The 25,733-nt window shown below is 55.3% G+C and overlaps 1 protein-coding gene across 1 annotated transcript in view; it reads left to right on the plus strand.

Annotated features, from left to right (window-relative positions):
• The window catches only part of SHANK2 (SH3 and multiple ankyrin repeat domains 2), a 552,597-nt gene that overhangs the window by 183,641 nt on the left and 343,223 nt on the right, over window positions 1-25,733 (plus strand). Inside the window, exon 10 of the mRNA XM_061161522.1 lies at window positions 15,475-15,541. Coding sequence (XP_061017505.1) covers window positions 15,475-15,541 — 67 coding nt within the window. The remainder of the gene's footprint in view (window positions 1-15,474; window positions 15,542-25,733) is intronic.

A 25,733-nucleotide genomic window follows, 5' to 3' on the forward strand; every position in this document is an offset into this window, starting at 1 on the left:
GCACGTAGACCTCCCTGGACTCTGGAGAAGAAGGGCCATGCTGCCCGGCAGAGAACATGCAAGGAGGCCCAGTGGCCAGACATGGACAAGCGTGACACAGTGTCTGTGGTCCAGGCGTGTTCTCAAATAAAAGGATGCGAGAAAGATGATGGAGTTTATTTTTTAGAAAGTCATGATTTGCTCCAGGGTGATTAGTCAAGTAGTTCAGAAGCCTTCGCAGCATGATCTTGAGTTTACAACCTCCCTTTCGCCCCACGCTGGGCTCCTTCCTTGCGGACTCCCTTCACCCCAGCAGGCGGGCAGGCAGGGTGGCAGCCCCGGTGGGGGAAGCCTCCGTGGGTCTCCCTCCTTCCCAGCCTCCCGAGGCCCCGCGCGGGTGCTCTCAGGATTGGAGGACCGCTCACAGCGACGGGCTCAGAACCCCGGACCCTCTGTTCCATGCCTCCGGGTGCAGTGCCCCCGAGGACCCGGGCTCCCCCTTAGGTGGGCTGCAGCTCTGCTGAGCAAATGCCTCAGAGCTATTCTCGGATCTTTGTCTCATTATCTGTCCACAGACCGCACCGTGAATCATAATCGAAGAATTAAAACGTGCGACGCCAGCATGTCGTTGCTAAGGGATTTTATTTCGGGGGGAGGGTGGGGTACGGTCTGCTAACGTGTGCCGGCAGATATGGGAACAGCAGCTGTGTGCATCTGAGATGAGAGGCCCAGGGGCAGCAGAAGTGTCTCCAAGGACCGAGGTCTACGTTTAAAAGAAGGCATCCGGATTTTGATCCATAGTACCAAGACTAGGGATGGTCTTGTAATGCAAGAAGCAGTACCTGGACCCCACCCAGAGGTAATGGTGAGCGTGAGCCGATGGTGCAGAGAAGCCAGCTGACCCTGCAGCGCATCGCAGAGACAAAGGAGGCAGAAGCCAGTGCTCAGATCACAGTAGATAAAGGAAGTTTCAAGAGTGGACGGTGCTCTCATCTCAAGGTTTCCTGAATGCTCTTGCTGTTGTTGAGTTGCTCAGTCCTGTCTGACTCTTTGCGACCCCCTGGACTGTAGCCCTCCAGGCGCCTCTGTTTGTGGGCTTCTCCAGGCAAGAATACTGGAGGGGGTTGCCATTTCCTTCTCCAGGGGGTCTTCCCAACTCAGGGGTCGATTCTGTGTCTCCCACGTCTCCTGCATTGCAGGAGGATTCTTGATCGCTGAGCCATCAGGGAAGCCCCATCTGAGTGCTTTAAGTGACCCAAGTTTTCTTCCTTTTCGTAGACTCATCCTTTCACATTTGCTTGCAAGATAGTTATTTGGAGGGGCCAGCTGGTGCCAGCTCGGAGTTTTCGGTCTCGCTGTGGGTTTTCTTGGGCCTCAGATGGGCAGGTGGGGAGATTTTCCTCCAGCCTTGCCCTGGGGAGCTGCCAACTCCCCTGGTGGCCGGTGGGCTCTGCCCAAAAGAGAGACCCAGGGAGTCAGGGAGAACCACTGTTGGAGCCGAGGATGCCTTTGTTCCGGTGGCCCTGTGTGAGCCGAGCTGCTGAGGCCGACAGGTGCCTGAGCATCTCCAGGTCCCCAAACGGTCTTGGAGCCCACGTGGGCAGGTGAGCGTGGCTCCCGACGTAAACCCTTCGCCGCCAGGGCTCTCTGCCGGCTGCACCCATGTGTGTGTGTGTGAGTCGCTCACTCATGTCCGACTCTTTGCAACTCTGTGGACTGTGGCCCGACAGGCTCCTCTGTCCGTGGGATTCTCCAGGCAAGAAGACTGGAGGGGGTTGCCATTCCCTTCTCCAGGGCAGCTGCACCCGTGTAAATATGCTAAATCACAAAGCACATTAATTGAAAAGCAGTAAACCCTCTGCTTTTGAACTGTGGTGTTGGAGAAGACTCTTGAGAGTCCCTTGGACAGCAAGGAGATCAAACCAGTCCATCCTAAAGGAAATCAACACTGAATATTCATTGGAAGGACTGATGCTGAAACTGAAGCTCCAATACTTTGGCCACCTGATGCGAATAACTGACTCACTGGAAAAGACCCTGATGCTGGAAAAGGTTGAAGGCAAGAGGAGAAGGGGGATGACAGAGGATGAGATGCTTGGGTGGCATCACTGACACGATGGACGTGAATCTGAGCAAACTCAGGAGACAGTGAAGGACAGGGAAGCCTGATGTGCTGCAGTCCCTGGGGTCACGAAGAGTCAGACACGACTGAGCGACTGAACAAGATCCTCACGTGGCTGCTCTAACGATAGCATCCTGATGTCAGCTGCTTCCCCTAAAGCAGAGTGAGCATCACCTGAACACTTAGCAACCGTCCCCAACCTTTTCGGCACCAGGGGCCAGTTGCGTGGAAGACGATTTCTCCCCAGATGGGGGGCGTGTGGGTGGTTTTGGGGTGATTCAAGCACATTACATTGTGCACTTGGTTTCTGTTATTGTTGTATCAGCTCCACCTCACATCATCAGGCATCAGATCCCGGAAGTCAGGGACCTGTGACTTAGATGCTGGTACAGTCAAACCAAGCGGTGTGTTGTGAGGGGCAAGGGCTGCTCTGACTGGGCCAGCCAGCAGTTACGGAAGGGCCCCATGTGTCCACTTCTTTCTTCCCAGCAGAAGGCCCTTAGGGGTTATATTTCAGTGTGAGTTCTGGGGCACGTCTTAAAATGCGCCAACATCCAAAGACAGAATCATCTCTTTTAGACCCCAGACCCCAGTGTGGGAACATCTGCGTCCTCAGCTTCTCTCTTTTGTGGTTTGAAACAAGGCTTCTTTAGGAAAACTGCCCCTTTCTTCTTTGCCATCTTTCCCCCTTTCCTCCCTTCTGGCTGCGTCCTCTGTGTTCTTCTTCCTTCCAGACTTTACCTGCTGTTTACAAAGAATCGAAACCACCACCCCCAGATTTTTCCTAATGCAGTCAACGTCTCATGTTTCATTGCTGTCTTGTTTTATTCCTAAAGGTATTTAAATGCAATTTTCTGTTATTTAATCGTGTTGAATTTAATTCACATCCATCCCATGCATTTAGCAAGTAGAATCCTCTGGGTATTTGGTGTATCCTCCCCTGAGTGGTCCACGTTTTAATAATAGGAGCTGTCATGTAAGATGCGTGTGAGAAAAGAGTGAAGAAAGTGCTCTTTATGTAATATTTCTCTTGGAGCAGTGGGATCCATTGTAAGTTGATGGCTTTTTTATCTAAAGGACGTGACCTAAGCTGAATGTATCTGTAAACACGCTGGGAGGAGTTGAGGGAGGGGAAGAGGAAGACAGGATGTGAGGGTTTTGCTTCCTTTTTCATGTCTCCACTGGAGACGTGGGGCAGCCGGTGGTCTGAACCTGGAACTTGCCTTTGAAGGTGTGTGATGAGACCACAGCTGCTGGGGGACTGAAGACACAGGGCAGATTCCACCGAAGATCTTCAGGCTTCGATGGGAGCACTTCCGTTCAGAGCTCAGCCTCTCCCCCTTGTGACTCGTGCCGGCAGTTTTAGTGAACATGTTTGTTTGGTTGTTTCTTGTCGAAGGTGAGCCAGTAAAATTTCTCCTGAAGACCAAAGCAGCTCACTTTCCTTACAGCCTTGTGTTACCACACAAGCACGGTTGTCAGCTTTTGTAATGTAATTTGTTCAACTTTCTTCACATCCCTGAATAAAATGAAACATTCTGTGTGTGTATATGAGGTCAACTTGGAAGTTTTATCGCCAGCTTCACAAGCTGATCCCTGCTACCGCTGTCCTCCCCTTGTTACTGGAGTGCGGGGAAGAAGCGATGTTTCTGGGGAAATAGCGGTGACTTTTCTTTTCTCACGCTCCCTGGCCCCGTGGAAGCTGCAGGGACTGTTTTATTAGCAGTGGCTTAAGTGAGGTTGAGTTTCTCAGTTCTTGGTCTGAGTCTTGGAATCATCATTTTTTCAAACGTCTGGGGAAATGGAACGTTCTTTTTATTTTTATTGAAGTACAGTTGCTTTACAATGTCGTGCCCGTCTCTACCATGCAGGACAGTAACTCAGACACATACTTACCTTCTTTTCTACGTTTGTTTTCCTTGCCATTATGGCTTTTCACAGGATGTTTACCGTGGTGTCCTGTGCTATGCGGTAGGACCTTGGTGTTTGCCCATCCTACAGACACTGTTTGCGTCTGCTAACCCCAAACCCCCAGGCGCCCCTCCTCCAGCCCCCTCCCCTTGGCAGCCACGAGTCCATTGTCCACTTCTGTTTCATAGATACGTTCGTTTGTGCCGGATTTACCGCTCAGCCATAAACGAGAACGAAGCAGTGCCATTCACAGCAGATGGACGCAACTAGAGAGCATCTCACGAAGTTCAGTTCAGTTCAGTCGCTCAGGCATGTCCGACTCTTTGTGACCCCATGAACCGCCAGGCCTCCCTGTCCATCACCAACTCCTGGAGTCTACCCAAACTCATGTCCATTGAGTCGATGACGCCATCCAACCATCTCATCCTCTGTCGTCTCCTTCTCCTGCCCTCAATCTTCTCCTGCCCTCAAACGGCATCAGGGTCTTTTCAAATGAGCCAGCTCTTCGCGTCAGATGGCCAAAGTATTGGAGTTTCAGCTTCAGCGTCAGTTCTTCCAATGAACACCCAGGACTGATCTCCTTCAGGATGGACTGGCTGGATCTCCTTATAGTCCAAGGGACTCTCAAAAGTCTTCTCCAACACTGCAGTCCAAAAGCATTAATTCTTTGGTGCTCAGCTTTCTTTATGGTCCAACTCTCACATCCACGCATGACCACTGGAAAAACCATAGCCTTGACTAGACAGACCTTTGTTGACAGAGTAATGTCTCTGCTTTTGAATATGCTGTCTAGGTTGGTCATAACTTTCCTTCCAAGGACTAAGTGTCTTTTAATTTCAAGGCTGGAGTCACCATCTGCAGTGATTTTGAAGCCCAAAAAGTAAAGTCAGCCACTGTTTCCCCATCTATTTGCCATGAAGTGATGAGACTGGATGCCTTGATCTTAGTTTTCTGAATGTTGAGCTATAAGCCAACTTTTTCACTCTCCTCTTTCACTTTCATCAAGAGACTCTTTGGTTCCTCTTTGCTTTCTGCCATAAGGGTGGTGTCATCTGCATATTTGAGGTTATTGATATTTCTCCCAGCAATCTTGATTCAAGCTTGTGCTTCCTCCAGCCCAGCATTTCTTACTAAGTGAAGTCGGTCAGAAAGAGAAAGACAAATACCACGAGTTCATTTTATTTTAAAGGTAGCAATGGTGAGGTTTATAAAAGGAGGAGGAATAAATATAACTTAAAAATATAACTTGAAAGTACTGAAATAGCCAAAATGAAAAAGATGGGTGACACCAAGTGTTGGTGAGAACGTGGGGTAACCAGAGCTCTCGTGTGATGCTGATGGGGGCCCAGAACGGCACCCCCACTTTGGAAGGACGGCAGTTTCTTGTGAAGTCCACGCTGCACCGCCCCTGTCCCCAGCCATCACCCTCCTTGGGAGGTTGTGAACCGAGAGAACCAAAGCTGCGGTACCCAACAGGTTGAGTGATGCTCGTGAACGGTGTGCTGAGTACAGCAAACAAAGTACAGAGCATGAAGGGCGGGTAACATGTGAGTTCACGCGTGTGGCGTCCGTCACACAGACGTGAGCAACGTGTGGTCACCTGTTCTCTCGGTTGGTGGGGGAGAGGGAGGAAATTGACTAGAAAGGGGTGAAGGAAATGCTCTATTTCTTTTTTAAACTCATTTTTATTTTATATCGGCATCTAGTTGGCTTACAATGTTCTGTTAGTTTCAGGGGAACAGCAAAGTGATTCATATACAAATGCTTCTAGCCATTCTTTTTCAAATTCTTTTCCTCTAGGTTATTACAGACCATTGAATAGAGTTCCCTGTGCTATACACTAGTGCCTTATTGTTCATCTGTTTTACACACGGTCATGTGTGTGTTAATCCCAAGCTCCCAATTTATCCCTCCCCTCTTTTCCTCTTTGGCAGCCATAAGTTTGTTCTCTGTGAGAATACAAATAAATTCATTTGTATCATTTTTTAGATTGCATGTATAAGCAATACCATATGATACTGTTTTTTTTGACTTACCTCACTTAATATGCTAATCTCCAGGCCCATCTAGAATGCTCTATTTCTTGACGGGAGTGATGATTGTGTGTGTGTGTGTGTGTGTGTGTGCATGCGCACACGCTCAGTTACTCAGTCATGTGTGACGCTTTGCGACCCCATGGACTGTAGCCTGTTGGGCTCCTCTGTCCATGGGATTTTGCAGGCAAGAATACTGGAGTGGGTTGCCATTTCCTCCTCCAGGGGATCTTCCTGACCCGAGACTGAACCCAAATCTCTTGTCTCCTGCACTGGCAGGCAGATTCTTTACCACTAGCACCACTTGGGAACCCCCATGCATTCATCAAATTATATACGTACCTTCTGAGCATTTTGCTGTATGGAGTTCAACCTAAATGAAAACAATTTGAAAATTGTGGGGAAAGAGGCCCTTGGAGAACTCTGGGTGCGAAGTGGTCACGACAGGATGATCTGAAATGAACGCCGATTTTCTGACCGTGACCGTATGTGTAGGAGGAGGTCCTTTGTGAAGATGCTGGGATCGTTTAGAAGGAGAAGCATCGCAGTGAGTTAGTCAGAAAGCCATTGTGTGCACACAGGTGCAGGTACACTCGCCACACCAGGCAACACGGAAGCCTTTGTGTAACCTGGCTGTGTTACATGGTGTACAGATTCTCTTTGCTGGATTCCTTCAACTTCTTAGACGTGTTTGAGAATTTTCTTAAGGTAGTTTTGGGGGTGGGGGAGACAAAGGCTTTGTGTAGAAGTGAGACAGAGGACTCAGTTTCTGCTCCTGCGTTTCATCCATGGCGGTCGCCCGCAGCCCCACCATCTGCATCCTAAACACAGCCCACGTAGAGGAGACTCTGCAGCCGTGTGCGCCCCCGACACCTCCAATCCGAGCGTCTGCCGGGGGAACGTACGTGTCCGGGGTTCAACCCATGTCTCTCACATCTCCTGCATTGGCAGGCGGGTTCTTTACCACTAGTGCCACCTTCGGTCCTTATAAGAGGAGGTCAGGACTCAGACACACCCAGAGGGATGATCCTCTGAGGACATGAAGAGGACTGTCTACACGCCCAGGAGAGAGGCCTCAGGAGGGACCAGCCCTGCCCCACCCTGGGTCTGGGATTCCAGCCTCCAGGCCTGGAGGCAGGAATGCCTGTTGCTTTCGCCGCCCCATCTGTGGGGCTTGGCTCTGATGGCCCAGCCGATTGATTCACGGGTGTCTGGTGGCCTCAACTGTTAATCCTTTCTTCAGTTGCCGGCCTGTGGAAAATGGTGCTGACTTTCTGCTTCTGAATCAAATCTCATTATTCATCTCTCCTGGACCTCTTTTCAAGTGAGAGGAAGTTTCATGTGAGTTGGCTAAGCCCCGGTACAGGAGAACTTTCCGGGATGAAGGCCATGCGAGGCTGTGTACAGAGCACTGGGCTACACCCCAGGTCTTTGGGGTCAGACGATGAGGTCCACCTTCATGACAGGTGCATGTCTGACTCCCTCGAGCTCTTAGGGCCTGTCCCTTCAGCTGGGAAATAGGAGACACAGCAGCCCTCCTTCCCAGACGTGAGGATGAAATAAGATCCTGCATTGGGAACCCCGGGCGAGTGTGTGTGTTGAGCCAATGTGAGCCGTTTTCGTTGCTGCTGTATTAGCTTGATCACCGTGGACATCTTTATTACAGCATGGTAGAGGAACATCTACAATCTAGGAACATCTGCAATCCCCCAAGTCTCAGATTCCCACACACAGTGGTCTCATTCATTCTGCCCCATGAGTCAGGAACTGAGGGGCCAAATAGGAAAAAACACACGTACCCAGTGGGTTCATGGGACCCACCTGCTGGTCCCAATGGGAGCTGCTCTCTTGAAGGCTGTATTTTTTTCCCCCAAACATTGAAGAACTGTTTGCTTTTTATCAAGATTCCTGGGAGCAGACGGTGTCCTTCACAGCCATTGCTACTTCAAAGAAGAAATTTGCATTTTATTGGCAGATCCATCTGGGAGAAGGGCGATGCTCTGGGTCCATAGGAAGGAATCTGTGTGTGTGTGGTAGACTTTTACACCTCTCTTCAGATGCCTTTCAAGTCTGTTTTTCCCTTGACGATCATGAATATTTTATACAGCTGAAGACTGGATGATCCTGCATCGAGGGTCTCTTCTGCGTCAGAGGAGTTGGCGTCGCAGTCGCAGTCCCTCCCCAGATGGAGCCTGGCAGGTTTCTCCCTAGCTCGGCGTTGCCACAGCTGGCAACTGAGAAGCTAAAATCAAGGTAGACCAGTTGGATCATCGTCTCACCTCTGTGTTGACTGTCAGGCCATAAACTTCTGAATGTTGAAGATGGGTTTTTCCCCATAAATGTGAATTCTCAGCGCCCACCTTGGGGCTCAGCACCTCCCCTGTGAGGGGGGCACTTCTGCTGCTGGTCCGTAGCCTCCCTGGGTGATAACTCACGGATGCCCGGGCCCTGATTCCAGCACCGTCTGCGGCACCTTGGCGTGTAGACTCTGGAGCCCCGAAGCAGATCCTGAATGCCTGTGTGACCTTGGGGACTCCCACCTGGTCTCCAGTGCAAAAGGACGAACCAGACCACCCCCTGGGACCGGGGAATGTGCCCACGCTGTGGTCACTGGGCAGGCGTTGTTGTGGTTCGGTCACTAAGTCATGTCTGGCTCTGCGACCCCGTGGACTGCTCCACGCTGGCCTCCTATGTCCTCCATTACTGAGCAGTGGACTTTGCTCAAACTCATGTCCATCGAGTCGGTGATGCCATCCAATCCTCTCATCCTCTGTCGCCCCCTTCTTCTCCTGCCCTCAATCTTGCCCAGCATCAGGGTCTTTTCCAATGAGCTGGCTCTTCACATCAGGTGGCCAAAGTATCAGAGCTTCAGTTTCAACTTCCGTCCTTCCAGTGAATATTCTGAGTTGATTTCCTTTGGGATTGACAGGTTTGATCACCGTATTGTCCAAGGGGCTCTCGGGACGGCAGTGCAGAGTGGGATTTTAGGAGACCGAGGAGCACGCCTGCGGCACCGTGCAGCCCCTCCCACAGAGAGGAGGAGTGTATTTCCCCTCACGCCGGGACTCTGGTTTTGTGCTCTGACCAGTAGAACATTCCGGAAGCCGTGCTGCAGACTGACGTTCCAGAGCCTGCCCTCTGGAGGCTTCACGGCTTTAGGTTTTGCCCACACGGGACCCTGTCCTGAGGCCGGCGTGGAGGGAGCTGGTCGGCTCTGCTGAAGCTGGGTGGGCTGGTGGAAGCTAGTGCGTGAGCCGAGGTCAGGGCTGAGGCACGTGGTGAGGCCGTCACACCTGCCGCCCACCTGGACCCCCACGTGAGGCAGAGGGAGCCCACATCAGGGTCCTTGGAGGCATCTTAGCCACCACTTTGCTTCCCGGAGGCATCTTAGCCACCACTTTGCTTCCCGGAGGCTTCTTAGCCAGGGAGATCCTTCGTTGGTGCGATGGCAGGTTGAATTCCCTTTTATTCCTAGTCTGTGAGGTTTTTTTCATGAATTCAGTTTCATCAAATGCTTTTTGATAAAGTGTCACAATTGATAACAGTCGCTGCAGCCATCAAGATGATCCTGTAGAAGGACTTCCCTGGTGATCCAGTGGCTAAGATTCTGTGCTCCCAGTGCAGGGGACCTGGGTTCAATCCCCGGTCAGGGAACTAGATCCTGCATGCTGCAGCCAAGATCCAGCACAGCCAACTAAGTAAATAATTTAAAAAACAGAAATAAATGCTATTTTAAAAGATGACCCTATAGATTTCCCCCTTCTCTTTTAGTGCCGTGGATGGCACTGATGGCTCCTTTATTCTTGTAAGAAGCCTGCATAGTGGTGTGGTCCTCCTCTTTGAACAGATAGATCCCTGCATTGATTTACGGGCTTCCCCGGTGGTTCAGTTGGTAAAGAATCTGCCTGCAATGCAGGAGACCCTGCTTCAATTCCTGTGTCGGGAAGGTCCACTGGAGAAGGGATAGGCTACCCACTTCAATATTCTTGGACTTCCCTGTGGCTCAGCTGGTAAAGAATCTGCCTGCAATGTGGAGATCTGGGTTCGATCCCTGAGTTGGGAAGATCCCCTGGAGAAGGGAAAGGGTGCCCACTCCAGTATCCTGGCCTGGAGAATTCCATGGACTATATAGTCCATGGGGTTGCAAAGAGTTGGACACGACTGAGTGACTTTCATTCATTCACTGCATTGGTTTTCTGTTGTTTGGTCAGGATGCCAACCTCAGCGGGAGAGAGGACTCCCACCCCTCTGGACCCCTGGGACTGGGGTCGTGTTGGCCTCGTCCATGGGGTTGGGGAGTTCTCCCTCTTCATTCCCTGGAGGAATTTGGGTGAGACGGGTGTTAGTTCCTGCTTATGTGTTTGGGCGACTTCATCTGAGAAGCCCCCCAGGCCTGGGTTTTCTTTGTGGAACGTCAGGCTCTGTTGTGCACCATTTATCAGTATGAACGATTTTAGTCCTCCAGGTGTCACAGAAGGGCTAGGCTCGCAATGATCCCCAGTTACAGGGCAGGCATTGTGCCTTGTCGGTGGTCTCCATTCTGCAGGGGTCCACCCCGGGGAGGCTGTGGCCATGACCATGGCACCATGCTGCCCACGTGAAGGCTGACCACTGCCCAGGGCGTACCCTTCACTCCTGGGCTAGGGGACGGGGAGGCCGTTTCACCCCCAGCCTTGGCGGTCCAGCAAAGGTGAGGCCTCACCTGGGCAGGTCTCCCAGGAGTGCTCGGGGTCCCCCTTTAGCCTGGAGAGGCTGTTGGGCCACCAGCACGGTGCTGCCCGTATGGCAGCCTTGGCGGTGCCCCGGCTGCTTCCTCTGGCTTGGGGCCCAGCCGGAAGCCCCTGGAGATGGGCCTTCTGGTGGAACGGATGCTGCTTGCCTCCACTGCCCAGCAGGTGCTCCCTCCAGGCAGCCCACCAAGGTTGGTGTGGGGTCCCCAAGCCCCCGGGTAACACTGCTGCTGCTGCTGCTGCTAAGTCGCTTCACTCATGTCCAACTCTGTGCGACCCCATAGACGGCAGCCCACCAGGCTCTGCCGTCCCTGGGATTCTCCAGGCAAGAACACTGGAGTGGGTTGCCATTTCCTTCTCCAATGCATGAAAGTGAAAAGTGAAAGTGAAGTCGCTCAGTTGTGTCCAACTCTTCGCGACCCCATGGACTGCAGCCCACCAGGCTCCTCTGTCCATGGGATTTTCCAGGCAAGAGGACTGGAGTGGGGTGCCAGTGCCTTCTCCGCCCGGGTAACACATCAATTTGCAAAGGCTTCTGGCCCCCTGGGATTTGCCAAGGCCTTGGGGCTGTGGTCTGGAATCTGCACAATTGCCCACTGCCTGTCGGGCTCCAGGCTTCAGCCTAGAGATGATGGACACCCCCTTAGAGTTGGTCAGGTGGAGTTTGTGACCTCTGACCCCCTAAGCCTGGGACCCACTTCCTTCCCCACATGCTTGCAGGATGCTCAGAATTTGGACACCATCCCAGGCTCCTGGGTCTCTGGGTGTTGGTCACTTCCCAATTGGCCATAGGAGTCTGGAGCAGGGGACATGGTCATCTGGAAGGAAGACCAAAGAAGGGGGTGGCCCGAGACTGCAGTTTCCATCACTGTCTTTGCACGGAGCTGTTTTCCAGTTTTGGTGAGGACGTGCCAGGCTCTCAGAGCACCTATAAATAGCTCTCTGTGTCGGGAGGCACATTTGGTTTTGGCGAGAGGAGGAGGCTTCGTTCGAGGTGGGGGCGTGGGTTTCCTCCACATCCTGGCTGCAGAGCCCAGGAGATGACGGTTTCACCAGTGATGAGAACAAAAGCAGCTTCCCCTTCAGCCTGGTTCCAACTGCAGTGGGGTTACAGCAGCACCCCACTCAGAGTACACACACCACACACACACACACACACACACACACACAAACACACACACAGAGATTTATTATGGGGCCAAGGAGTCCAAGATCTGAGGTTGTAGTGAACTTAAGGCCCAGCATTGCCAGTGGTGTAAGTTCCAATCCAAAAGCCGGCAGGCTCAGGGCCCAGGAAAAGCTGATGTTGCTCCGAGTCTGAAGGCTGGAAAAGACAGATGTCCCAGCTCACAGGTGGGCTGAAGTCCCCTCTTATTTGACTTTTCTGTTCTAGGCATGTCATCAACTGATTAGATGAGGCCCACCCACGCTGGGAGGGCAATCGGCTTTACTCAATCTACTGATTCAGATGCTAATCTCATCCAGAAACACCCAGGGTAACTTCTGGCCAAACGTCTAGGTCGTCTGTGGCCCAGCCAAGTTGACATGAAGAATTAACCATTATCCCTGCTTTCAGATCCCCTGGGTACAAATCCCCAGAAGCAGGGCTGCTGGATCATGTCTATGTAGGATTTTTTTTGAGGAACTTCAACACTGTTTTCCACAGCGGCTGTACCATTTTATATCCCCCCCCCCGACACCCCGCAATACACAAACCTTCCGATTTCTCCACATCCTTACCAACACTTCTTATTTTCTGTCTTTTGATAATAGCCTTCCTGATGGGTGGGAGTGGGTTTTACCTTTGAGAGTTTGGCTGGAAGACAAGGAATGATGCTTTTTTTTTTTTTTTTTTTAACTGCACTATGACACTTGTGGGATCCTAGTTTCCTGACCAGGGATTGAACCCAGGCCTTTGCAAGGAAAGCATGGCATCCTACCCACTGGACCACCAGGGAATTCCAACAAGGAATGACTCTGACTAGTTGTCCCCTAAATGACATTGGGTTACATGTCATGGGTCACCCTGTAGACCCCTCCTTTTATGTTCATGTCATAAATGCCAGCAGACTAGGTCACTGGATTCTCAGGGCCTCTGTGGACCTCCTGCTTAGGTTCCTAACCTCTGTCCTTGTTGTGTTCTTTCTTTCTTTTTTTTCTGATGTGGACCGTTTTTAAAGCCTTTATTGAATTTGTTACAATTTTGTTTCTGTTATAAGTTTTGGATTTTTTTGGCTGAGAGGCATGTGGGGGTCTTAGCTGCCCAACCAGGGGTTGAACCCACATCCCCTACATTAGAAGGTGAAGTCTTAACTGCTGGACCACCAGGGAAGTCCCCCTTCTGTGTTTCAAGGATCCACCATCTGAAACCTGCATCCCAGATGGACGGTCACCCTCAGGAGGCTGGTGAAGCTCCATTCACCAGGTGCTTCTAATCCGCTTCTGTGTCTGCAGAACCTCAGTGTGTGTGTGTGTGTGTGTGTGTGTGTGAGAGAGAGAGAGAGAGAGAGAGAGAGAGGGGCAGAGTTGCTCAGTCATGTCCAACTCTTTGCAACCCCATGAACTGGAGCCCACCAGACTCCTCTGTCCATGGGATTCTCCAGGCAAGAATACTGGAGTGGGTTGCCATTCCCTTCTCCAGGGGATCTTCCTGACCCAGGGATCGAACTCTGGTCTCCCACATTGTAGGCAGATTCTTTACCATTTGAGCTATGAGGGAGGCCCCAGAGGGCCTGTCGCTGAAATGGCCTTTGCTGTCCACTCTCAGGACCCCCACCTGGTGCAGACAGGGGCTGCCGTGGCTCCCCTGACATTAGCAGACCGGGAGGAGGCTGAATTTGTCTCCAGGCTGTTCCAGTCAGTGGCATCCTTGCAGGACACCAAGCATTAGGTGATGCCCAAGAGCTGAAGTCAGTGTCACTTCCAAAGACAGAGGTCTGGGGTCTGTAGCACCACAGCCCCCCGGCCCCCATATGGAGCCGTGTCAAGCAGGTTTCTCCAGGGAAACAGAGCTGGCAGGATGGAGACATGTATGTTTAAGAAATTTCTTGCAGGAATTTGGCTCCCAAGACTGTGGGGGCTGGCAAGTCTGCAGTCGGAAGGGAAGGCTGGGAACTCAGGCAGGAGCTGGTGTTGCAGCCTCAAGGCGGAACGTCTCCTCCAGCAAATCTCAGCGTTTGCGCTGAAGGCCTCCAAAGGATCGGGGAAGGCCCACCCACATTATCGCTGCCAGTAGACTGACGGTTGACGTGTGTGTCTGCAGGCTGGCATCTTAACGCCCGGCTCATTTGAGGGTGGAGACGGCCACCCCCCTGGGCCCAGGGCTTCCTGTTGGGGCATGGAGAGCCCTGCCCCTGTGGGCTCTGCATCAAGTCTCCCCAGGGGCCCCGGGGCTACCCCAGGGCCTTTGTCTTTGCCTGCCTGGCTGCCTCAGTGCATCACGGACCACGTGGCTTCTTTGCTTTAGTCACTGTGTCTGTGTGGCTTGAGCTGGACCCTTGCCTATAGGTGCTGGTTTAAGCTGTGCACAGGTGGAGTTTTTTCTGCTTCACTGAAACCCAGTGAAGAGCTGTGAGTGCTTTTTGAGGTTCCCCATCCCTCTAGCTATGGGGACAATCAGCGGAACGGATGCCTCCCCCCCACCTCTGGGGAGCATGTTGGGACCGGTCAGGACTGGTGGGAATGCAGCATGCATTCCGGGGGGTTTCCAGGCTCAGTCCCTCGACCTGCCCCCACCGTGGCCTTCTGGGCAGAGGACTGTCTCACGTAGATTCTTGCGGAATGACGACCTCGTGATGCAAGAATGGCCAGGGCCCCGGAGAAGGGGGCCAAGAGGGAGGAGGAGCCTCTGGTCGGGCTGATGGGTGTGGTGGCTGCTGTTTCTGCAGCTCGGACTGGTCCACACCGTGCATGGGCCTTGAGGGCCTACACGGCCCGAAATCAGACAAAGATAAACGTTGTACAACCTCAGTTTGTTGCAGTGTCTAAACAAACTCATAGAAAAAGAGATCAGATTTTTTGTGGTTCCCGGGGCGGGGGCTGGGGAAATGGGTGAAGATGGTCCCGATTAGGACTTCCAGTTACAAGACAAACTAGCCCCGAGGATGTCGTGTTCAGCACGATGGTTGTCGGTAGCACTGCTACGTGCTTCACTTGAAAGTTGGTAAGAGTAGATCCTTCAAGTTCTCATCACAAGGGAAAAAAAGTTTTGCTTTGTTTTTTAAAGAAAATCTTCTGGATAAATTGTTCACATTTGAAGAAAGATTATTTATTTGGCTGCACTGGGTCTTAGTTGCAGCACGCGGGTTCTTTGATCTTCCTTGCGACACGGAGGATCGTTTTTAGTTGCAGCACGTGGGATCTAGTTCCCCGACCAGGGGTCGAACCCCGTCCACCTGCATTGGGAGCGCAGAGTCTCAGCCACTGGGCCACCAGCGAAGTCCTACGGAAGAAACGGTGTGTGTAGCCATATGGGGCGATTGACGTTAACTAAACTCACCGGGGCAAAATATCCAAGTCATCAGGCTGCAGTCCTTCAGCTTAGTGCTGGGGATCGGCTGTATCTCAGGAAACCTGGAAAGGGGGAATATCTCTTATTTTTTCAAAAGCAGCTCTGATTGGGCTTCTTTTGCTCTTAGGCCGTCAGGATGGGCAGTGTGTCCCGCACTTGGCGCTTTAACGTGATTTCCTCTTCTGGCAGGTGGCGATCATTGCCGGCAACTTTGAGCTGGCCGAGTACATCAAGAACCACAAGGAGACCGACATCGGTGAGTGGGCTGGCTGTCTGCCAGTGAACCGCGCGGGGACTCTGGTCACCTCGCCGGATTGGTTCGGAGTCTGATTTAAGCCAAACTTCACGGGAACAGAGTCTGAGCATCTTCTCCGTCTCTGTTGCTGCATCTTCTTGATGTGTGGCGGGGTCGGGGTACGGAACCCCTTAGATGTCAGGCGAGGGTGCCGGCGATGGCTGCAGGGCCTTGCCGTCCAACTGGAGAACCAGATCGCCTTGCGACCGATTGAGATGAGTTTGCGGGGGGGATTCTGTAACACGCGCGATTCTGTTTAAAGTCGGAGATGGCGATGAAAGGAGGCAGGAAGAGCCGGGGGCGTCCCCCTCCCTCTCCCGCCTCTGCGTCCCTGGCTCTGTCTGCTGATAACCGCTCCCCTTTTCAGTACCCCTCGTGCCGACCAGGAGGACTGTCCCTGTGGCTCCTCCTCTGTCCCACCGCCCTGCCGGTGGCTGGGCCCAGTCTTGCATCTTGGAAGAGCCCTCTGGCCTGTTCCCTCCGGCCCCGGGCTTACAGCGGACTTGCAGCGGGGAGCAGGCCCACTGGACCAGCAGCGGTGAGATCTCCAGACGGCGCCACCCCATCCAGGGGGCGGGCCCCGGGGCTCCAGGGCGCCTGGAGGAGTCGCCGGATGGCCTCTGTGTCTTGTTGCCTGGATCGCTCCCCCGGATTGGGCGCAGGGCGGGTGAGCGATCCCGTGCGTCTGGCTGTCTGGTCTTTTCCGTGTCGAATGTCTGGTGGGCACCCAGCTACCTCGAGAATCGCACAAGGATGCGGAGCCGGATGTCTCGCTTGCCTCATCCGGTCCCCTGTGCCAAGCATCGGGGTCTCCCGCACCCGATGTTGATGCGAGTCCTCCCGCGAGCCAGGGCCAAACCTCCTAATTGCTCTGAGATCCGGGCATCCTGCCTGGCCGCGTCGGCCTCTCCCTAAGCACACTATGCGGGTGGATGAGTTCATGTCCGCACAGCACGCTAGAGGATGAACTGAGCCCTCCCAACTCTTCCCACCACCCCCTAATACGAGAGAATGGTACAAAAATACCGGTTGCCGTGAAGGGAATTGGAACTCTTGTTGAGCGGGGCAGACCACCAGGAGGAGGCGTGCAAGCCCCTCCCACGATCCTGGGGTGGTTAGCGGTCCGGGGGATCCAGGATCTCCGAGTTCCTGTGATGGTGACAAACTTGGGGCTACCGTCCTGATTTCCCCTGAGCCCGGGGAGGTGTGAAGGGGCTTCCTTACTCAGGCTGGCTGTCGGGAGGGAGACAGGAGAAACTACAGACTCTGCCTGCCGCCCCCCAGCCCCGCCCTACAGATTTACTCCCCTTCTCGCCCCAGCCACAAACTCAAAAAAGTGCTGATTTTAAAACCCGGATCGGGGAGATTTCTGGCTTGTCTCTCCTGTTCCTTATCTGGGATATAAACGCCTCTCTACAAACATATTTTTTTATTATAAGAAGAATACCTGTTTGTTGAGTGAACACATCTTAATTACCACTCACCCACTCCCATCAATGATTTCTTTAAACTGTAAGGGCTTGGCCTGTCGAGAGGTGGGATGATCACAGCAGGTGCGTGCGACGTCCGTGGTTCCGGCTGCAGGGATTGGGGTTGGAGGCCCTCCTGCTGCACCTGTGTAGACACCGGGGGCTCCGGGAAGATGTGGGGTGGCGTTTACTATCAGCACATGCTCTCTGTTCCCTGCGCCAGGGACTTTTCCTGCTGTGTCCTAAAGGGGACAGTTAGCACGGGAAATCTGTGCTCCCTGCCGGGTCCTTCCAGCATCTCCAAGGGAGGCCAGGGGGGTTGGGGGGAAGACTTGTTGCCTCTGAGTCGTCTGACTCAGCATCTCTGACTGTGAACCAGCAAACTGTGCCTTTTAAATCGGTTCTGCCGAAGACCTCGCAAAGGCTGCGGGCCCTTCACGGGTGCAGACGTCCCTCGCTGTGTTCATTCTTGGACTCACAGTAAATCCATCCTGAGATCTCGGTTCCGCAGCCCGTGAACTGAACCTCTAGGTTTGAACTCGGTGGTTTGCTCTTTGCCCCGTGGCCACCCCAGCTTTGCATCTGCCCTTGCGACCAGCGGGGCCGGATGCTGAATGTGCGGTGGGGAGGGTCTGGCCCTGTCCCATGCCCCGAGTGGGTCTCGCTAAGTCCTCTGTGGGGGTCTGTACCTCCTGCCTCAGAGAGCCGCCCTGCCTCTGGGTAGATGAGTGACCCCAGGCAGATGTCCACCCTTGCCGAGCCTGCGTGCCCAGCATCTCATGTTCCGTCGCTCCTCCAAGGATGTGTCGCTGTCTCTGTGTGACCGAGGATGGGCTGGATGTAGGACGCATGGCATTTGGGTCGGCTTTGCCGTGGAGAGGGTGCCAGACCGCAGCGGCGGGAGCACAGCGTAAGTCCGGGCAGACGGGAGGCCAGCCCGGTGCCTTAGTGAGCTGGCACTGCAGGCAGCTGAGGCCGGGTGTTGTTGGAACCCCGGGGGGTCGCAGGAGCTGGCCTTGGCCTTGTCTCACCCCAGGGTGAGGCGACCCGTGTATTTACCCACCGCCTCAAGTTCCTGTTGGTTCAGGCTTGCTCTGTGCCAGGGAGGACCCTTCACTGGGCGTTGCAGTGCCTCTGGGGTCCCGCTGAGCGCCAGGGGGCTTGGGCAGGGTCCAGGGGCATCTCCCAGCCAGGACTCCCCCAGAACCACATGCCAGAGTGATGGGCCGAGCCAGGCTTTGAAGCCAGGCCCATCTGACCCAGGGGGAGGACTCTGAGCTCTTCACCACCAGGCTCCCCATCTCCATGTGCACCCAGAAAAACAGGGCCACGCTCGAGAGCTTCAGGCAGCAGTGCAGGCTGGGGCCAGGGAGCTCGGGGGTCTTCACACAGGCTGCTGTTGGAACCAGGGCTGGACGAGTGGTTGGAGGAAGGAGAGGGGGGATGAGGGTTCTTGGGTCCCAGACCGCTGACAGCAGGATCGCCCTGCAGGAAGTTCTCTGGTCCCCTGGTCCCGGCCCAGGGCTCTGCGGTCACCAGAGCTGAGTATGTGTCTGCCGAACTCTGCTCCCCAGATGGGCCGAGAGGGCAGGGGTGGGCGGAGGAGGAGGACACTTGGGAGATGGCTTGAGGCCAGGCCTGGGGGCTGCAGAGGGGTCGTCAGAAGCAGTAGGATTCAGACTGGGGTACAGACACTGCAGGGGCTTCCAGGTGGCTCGGCGGTAAGGAACCCACCTGCCGGTGCAGGAGACGTGGGTTCAGTCCCTGGCTGGGGATCCCCTGGAGAAGGACTTGGCAACCCACTCCAGTGTCTTCGCCTAGGAAATTCCGTGGACAGAGGAGCCTGGCGGGCTACAGTCCATGAGGGCACAGAAGAGCTGGACACAACTGAATGACGAAGCGCAGGCACACACGGGGTCCAGGGCTGCCGTCAGCCGTGGGAGGTCACCCACGGTGCCGTCTGACTGTCCCTCTGGACCGTTCCCTGCCTGGCGCACGGTTCTTGTTTAGTCGGTCAGTCGTGCGGCCAGTCAGTCAGTTGGTCAGCCTCTGTGACCCCATGGACTGTAGCCTGCCAGGCTCCTCTGTCCTCGGAACTTCCCAGGCAAGAACATTAATGTGGCTTGCCATTTCCTCCTCCCGGGGATCTTCCCGATCCAGCCATGCAACCTGTGTGTCCTGCAAATCTCCTGCAATGCAGGCCGATTCTTTAGCACTGAGCCACCGGGGAAGCCTGGCGCACCGCGGGGCCTTGGGAAATGCCAGCCGAGTGGGCGACCCCTCTCTTTGCCAGTGTGCCCACTCCACCTTCAGCCCCTGCTCTCTCTTCTCAACATAAATCCCTGGCCTCATGGCACCAGGAGTTGGGGGTTGAGGAGCCGAGTCCTGTGAGCACGTCAGTGCTTGGTTGGGTGCGTTTGCCGGAATGTAATGCCCTGATCCCCCCGAGTGTGGTCTAAGTGGGGAACACGGGGGCAAGTGGGTCGTGTGGGGAGTGGGGGTCAGTGTTTCCACCCACAGCGGGTCACTCTGGGGCCATGTGAGATTGGGGGTCTCTGGTGGGTCGTATGTGAGGGTCTGTGGCCACGTGGCTTTGCTGTTCCAGCTTCTATGAGGGTCTTGGCTCCGGGACCCCACCTCCTCTGTGACCTGTGGGGGTGCTGACTGTCTGTCTTGGTCGAGGTGACGTTTTGTCTGCCCCAGACTCTTGGGTGGTGAGCGTCTGATATGATTGCGGGGGGAACTCCAGGGACCATTTGCCTTTTGCTGCAGCCTTGAAAATCACAGTGGGGGTGCTGGGGAGGGCTGGGATGGGGGCCTTCTTTCTGCTTTATGATCTTCAGCAAATTTGAATTTCTGAGCCACACCACGGTGTAGAAGGCATCCAGGAGAGCAGGGTCTCAGGTCCTACATCTGAGGCTTTGGGCTCTTTACTCCACCAGGACGAGCCCGTGGTGCTTGCTGCCAGGACTGTCAGACATCTAGTGGGGCTCAGTGGGGGCTGGGGCAGCATTTTGGGGGGCCCAGCTTCACTTGTCAGGATCCCGAACTCAGAGGAGATGAAGGTGAGACTCAGCATTGCCTCCGTGGTGTTGGATTGCATTTTTGAAGATAAAACATGGTGGAAGGATCCCCAGATTCCAGGTTGGGCTTGGGGTTGATTTTGACTCTTCAGAATGAGTCCATTAAAATGTTGCTGACTTTCTGCCTATAGCCCAATGAGGTGCCTTCCTGGAAAAGTCCCTTGAACAGCTCAAGTATTCCCCCCACCTCAAGCCACAGAGCCTTTGTTTTCTAGACACGAAAGTGCCCGGCCGAGAGATCAGGGTACTTCAGAGGTTCTGATGTGGCGCTGGGGGAGGACACTGAACCTGTCGGGTCGCGGTGAGCTGATGAATGGGCCCTCCGAGGTCTGCGGAATCCGGAAGTGGATCGGGCTTGCTGAGTGGATGCCACCCTATCCCTTTAAAGGAGAGATTGCATCTTGCCGTGAAGCGTTCTGTTCACGGTCCGGCCAGCGTGCAGGTTGCTTCTCACCGGTGCTGTGCTTCAGTTTTTTTCTTTTTTTCTTTTTTTAAAAAAAAAACTCCCTCCCTCTTTTAAAAAATTAATTGTGACCTCCACTGGGTGGTTTTATTTGCCCACTCGGAGAAAGTGATGGTTTAAAAGCGAGCGTGAATACCAAAGTTAATCCTGCTTGTTGTGATCCACAGCTGAGCTGCGGCTGAGTCCATGAGCCCAGCGAGTCTTAAAAGCTTTTGCCATCGAGCGTTTGCGATGGCTCCTGTAGGGTGGAGGTCCCCCAAAGCAAGGCTCTCGGGGAGCTGGGGAGCTCGAGTCCGAAATAGTCATGCAAAGATTAAGCGTGTTGCAAGCTGATAAGCTTTGGACTGAGATAACCTTTTTTTTTTTTTTTTTACCACCTTTGTTATTTTTGTTTTTGCCTGGCTCTATGGGGACATGCACTGTCAGATGGATTAAATGACATGGGTTGTTCTTCTTCAGCGGAACAAGGTTTGTTTTCCTATATCTTGTCCTTCCGCAGCTACGGGGGAGAGAAGCGAGAGGTTCTGGTTTTTTTTTAAATGAAGCCCATTGAGCTGATGTGTGAGTTTGGGTGTCTGATGAGCCGCCTGAGGATCGCTTGGATACTGTTGCTAGGTTCCGAGACCGAGTGTCTATGTAATTACGCTTTAGATATGTATAGATGATGAAGAGAGGGTGGTGTTTTCAAACAGATTTGTTAATGCATTATTTTGGGTGTGTGTGTGTGTTTATGTGTGAGAATGTAAAATCCGTGCTGATACGGAGCCATGATGCTTTGAAGGAGAAAAAAAAAAAAACCTGTTTGGTAGCTGTCACCTGCTGTGAAATAAAATAGATCCGATTTGAAAGAAGTAGTCAGGGTTCCTGGCATTCAGACTGTAAAATGTGCCACTTACCACGAGATGTAGACAATGGTATTAAGTAAACACGGCATCCTTTGTTTGCACGGAGAGCCAGCAGGTCCTGGGGAAAACCCAGCGTTCTAACCTGCTTCATCTCATCAGATCGGCTTGTGTGGGGTCAGCAATGCTGCGTGTGCCCCCTCCTGAGTGTGGGGAGCGAGGCTTCCCCGGGCCGGTCTGTTCCCCGGGACGGTGTGGCCAGCACAGCTGCTGCCCGCATTCCCAGAGAATATTTTCAAAGCACGTTGCCGAGGGGAGGAGGTGTGATGGAGCCCCAGCAGCCGCGGCCGCTGAGCGGATGTGAGCAGCCCGCCGTCAGCCGTCACGGCTCATCCTGCTCCGCGTCACCTCCCTCTCGGGGCTGGGGGAGCTGTGGCGCGTGTGCCGGCCGCCTGTGCTGGTTCCCCGGCCGCCCGTGGGCGCGTGGCTCCCTGCATGCCGAGTCCCGTCCGCCGCCGGGGTCTCTGCCATCCTCCTCCAGGCTGCGGTCATGTGCCCGCTGCTGCGGCTCCCCTCCCCCACGCTCACCAGCAGGTGTATGAGTCTATCCCCAAATCCTGGGAGGTAGCTGCTGCCCCAGTTGTGACCCTGCGCCCCAGTCGCTCTTGTGTTCCGTCAGGATGGGGTTTTCACGCATGGCTGACGGCCGGTGAGCATCCGCTCGGGGTGCACGGTACTTGGTCTGTCGCAGACGCTGTGTTCGCCAGCCTTCTGGGGACGCTTGTCGTCTAGGTCCTGAGAGGGCGCAGCCACGTCCATGAGGCCTTGTGTGCGTATAGATGTCACATTATACTCAGTGTCCTGTCCCCGAGGCTCCCCTGGGCCTCCCAAGCCGCCCCTTCCCGTGCACATGGCCTGGGAACGCTTCTGGAGCCAGGCCCAGCCTGGGGACATGTCCCTCATGCAGGGGGATGAGAGCGGCCGCTAGAGCGCGCGTCCCACCAGAGGTGCCTGGGGGAGCCGCCCAGCGGCCCGCATGCATCTCCTGCTTCTTGCCCTCTGGGTTGAACAGGTCGCCAAACCTGAGTCTTTCCAGGCTCTCTGCTTCCCAGTCCCGAGCCACGTGGGCCCCTGGGGAAGACCCCTCCCCTGCTCCTCGTCCCATAAGGAAGAACGGCAGCCCCCCAGACCCCCTGTCTTCCGCAGCCTCAACCGCACAGTCTCTGCGAGACTCTGTTCAAGGTGGGCCCGGCCCTGAGTCCTGGCTCCTGAGCCCCCCGAGGCCCCGGTGCCTTTGGCAGCCTTCATGGTGCAGCCCCACCTTCACGGCCCTCCAGTGAGATTCACAGACAAGATAACCTAACGCGCGCAGAATTTTTAAAGATCAGCACAGCATCCTGACTGTCCCGGTAGGAACAGGAAGCAGAGAGGGACGGGCGGTCTGTGACCTGTGTGTCTCTGAGAACATCCCACGTGGGAGGACCCAGTGTGGGGGTGAGGGCCGGCCCCCTCCGAGCGCACTCGCCCTCAAATCCCAGAGCTCCCCACCCCACCCCGGGCAGCTGGGACACCCCCAGGGCCCTGCCAGCCCCTGCGGTTTCTTGGCTTCGTGTGCTCTGCTTAGCAAAGTTCTGAACCAAACATCACATACTCTCTTTCACTTACACGGCGTTTGCGTTTTGGGAAAAATTCAGCAGATACCTGTGTGGAAGGATCTATGTCTGTGAGTCGGGGTGGGGGATACGGTTTATGTTTTGCGTCTACACGAATGTCTGCTATCATTCATAGTTCATCCAACTGTCCCGTAACAGCTGGACATTTAAGGAGTCTGGCCCTTGCCCACCCCTTGTGACAAGGAAACCCCCCCACCCACCAGCTAAGGACATGGCCCCCAAGGGCCCTGCCCGGGGGGGACACCAGCTCGTGTGGGAACCACAGCTGCGGTGTTGGGGTGGTCCTGGCACAGGTGGGGGCGGCGCCTGACTGCGGCCACCTTGCCCCTGCCTTCCCGCTGCAGGGCTGCTCTCCATCCCCAAGTGCCCGGGGCTAGTCCTCCGCCCCGCAGCCCCTCCGCACTCCTGGGGATGGCTGTTCTCCAGCCAGAGGGGTCTCTGACCCCATGACCTGGGGCCCCCATCCAGGGCCCTCTGCCCGTCATGGGGACGCCGGGATCCAGGGAGTGGACAGGGCGAGCACAGACGCCCTTCCTCAGGGCGAGGTGCGTGGTGGCTGGACACAGATGGAGGCGCGTCCGTGCTCGCCCACCTCCCGCCGCCTGGGACCCTTCGTCATTTTCTGATGTGCCCCAGGGTCCAGCCCAGCCCCGCCAGGCCCATCCTCTCCTCCTTCCATGGTTCTTCCCTGGATGCGGGTCCCAGAGAGGAGGAGGCGTGCCCTGGGGCCCCTCGCTGAGTCTCTCAGCCCGATTCCTGCTGTCCCGCTCACTCCCCACCCACAGTCCTCTGGGGCTATCTCCCCCCCGCCCCCCGCGTCATTCTTTTCTCCCTCCGCAACTGCCCTCCTGGTAGACGCCCCGGCCCAGGCTCCAAGCAGGGTCAGGCCCAGGACTTTGTGTCCCAGCTGGAGGACTGGACTTTCGGTGGCCAGTTCCCTTAAAGATGGAGAACGTCTGGACCTGTGGGAGGGAGTAGGGAGGGGCTGGGGTCAGCACTAAGGGGGCCATGGAATCCCAACGGGCTGTAGATCAGGATGGCTTCCTGGAGGAGGCGGCCACAGGCTGTCCTCATCTGAACGGCAGAAGCTGAGCTGTTTCGCTGCCCTTTCGTGCCTGGATTGCACTCCGTGCTCTTGTGCGATCCCTGCCAGGGAGGTGGCGCTGTCCCCATTTTACAGGTGAGGAGAGTGAGGCTCCAGGCGCAGACCTGAGTTCCATGTCCAGGTCACAGGGAGCTGGGGTTTGGACCGGGCCCCTCCTTACCCGCCATGACGCTGCCCTCCAGCCTCTGCCCATCTCTCTCCTCGCCACTTCAGTTCCTGGACCCTCCCTCCTCCCCCCGCATTGCTGTTCCCCCGCGGCCCTGCCTGCTGGGGAGTCGGCAGGTGGCTCCCCAAAGCTGGGCACAGAGGCGCTCTTCCCCGAGGACAAGCTGTCCCTTCCAGGGGGGCCCCGAGGGCACCGTCCTCCCCCCAGCCCCCGGCCCGTGCTCTTGGTTGACTTCACAGGCGCACCTGGGTCCTGCCGGCCGAGCCCACCCTCCTCGGCAGCCCAGTTGCCCCGGCCCCTGTTGTCTTGTCTCCTGATGACGCCAGGTCGCCAGGTCCCATCCCAGAGCCTGCTGGTGGCCATGGAACCTTCCAAGGAGAGCAGCCTCCCACCCCTGGCCACTTCCGGCCTGGTGTCTTTATCTGAGCCATTTTATCCAGGAATACCGGTTTCCTGGCTGCTCCGAGATGCGCTGAACGAGTGGCCATAGGGTGAGCGGCAGTGCTGTTGACCGTGGGCTCACCAGACCCACTCCTGCCCTTCCCTGGGGCTCCCCGCCTCTTCCCAGGGAAGCAGCCTCTGCTCCTCCTCTCCCCTCCCCCACCTTCTCCAGGCCGGCTGACCTGTCCCCCCCTGGTCTCAGGGTGTCCCTCTGGGGGTGGTTTCCAGAACCCCACCCTGGTCCCGTTAGCACTGGTGGGTTAAGCGTGTTTGCATCATGGATGAAGGGACCAGGACAGCCGAAGGAGACCAGGTTCTGGAAGCCCCTGCCCACCCTCGATCCCCATGTCCCGAGAGAAAGTCTGTCAGGGCCTCCTGGAAGGAGAAGAGGCCAGGCCCCTGGGAGCTGCGCCCCTGTCTTAAGATTTGCGCACCCCCCTCCCGTCACATCTAAGCTCGTCACGGTGAGAGCTTAGAAGGTCCAGGTGTTTGGGGAAGTAATTATCCCCTGATGGGTGACAGTTGGTGACCTCAGGGAAGCCCGGACTTCCATGTGAAGGAGTCCGTGTAGATGCCTCCGGAACCCAGGCTGCCTGGGGAGGTTGTGGGCCCGGCCTAAGTGGGGGATGGGAAGCCCCCTTCCCCACAGGAAGCAGTGGGACCCCACCAGGTGGCCCCACCTTCTGGGGACGGGAACCTGCAGCTCCGGGGAACAGGGCTCTCAGGCGGCTGCTCCAGTCCACGGCCTGGGCACCAAGTTATTTCACCCCGCCTGGGGCACCCCGTGGGGTGGACGGACCCGCCAGACCAGGGCCCTCGAGCTGCCCCAGGCCCACACCCCCAGGCCTCCCTAAGAAGACCCGTCCTCCTCCCGGTGGAAATTCCCCCGTGCCCCCCATATGTGTGCCTTC

Source organism: Dama dama, chromosome 2 (assembly GCF_033118175.1).
Source record: "Dama dama isolate Ldn47 chromosome 2, ASM3311817v1, whole genome shotgun sequence".
Classification (NCBI taxonomy): domain Eukaryota; kingdom Metazoa; phylum Chordata; class Mammalia; order Artiodactyla; family Cervidae; genus Dama; species Dama dama.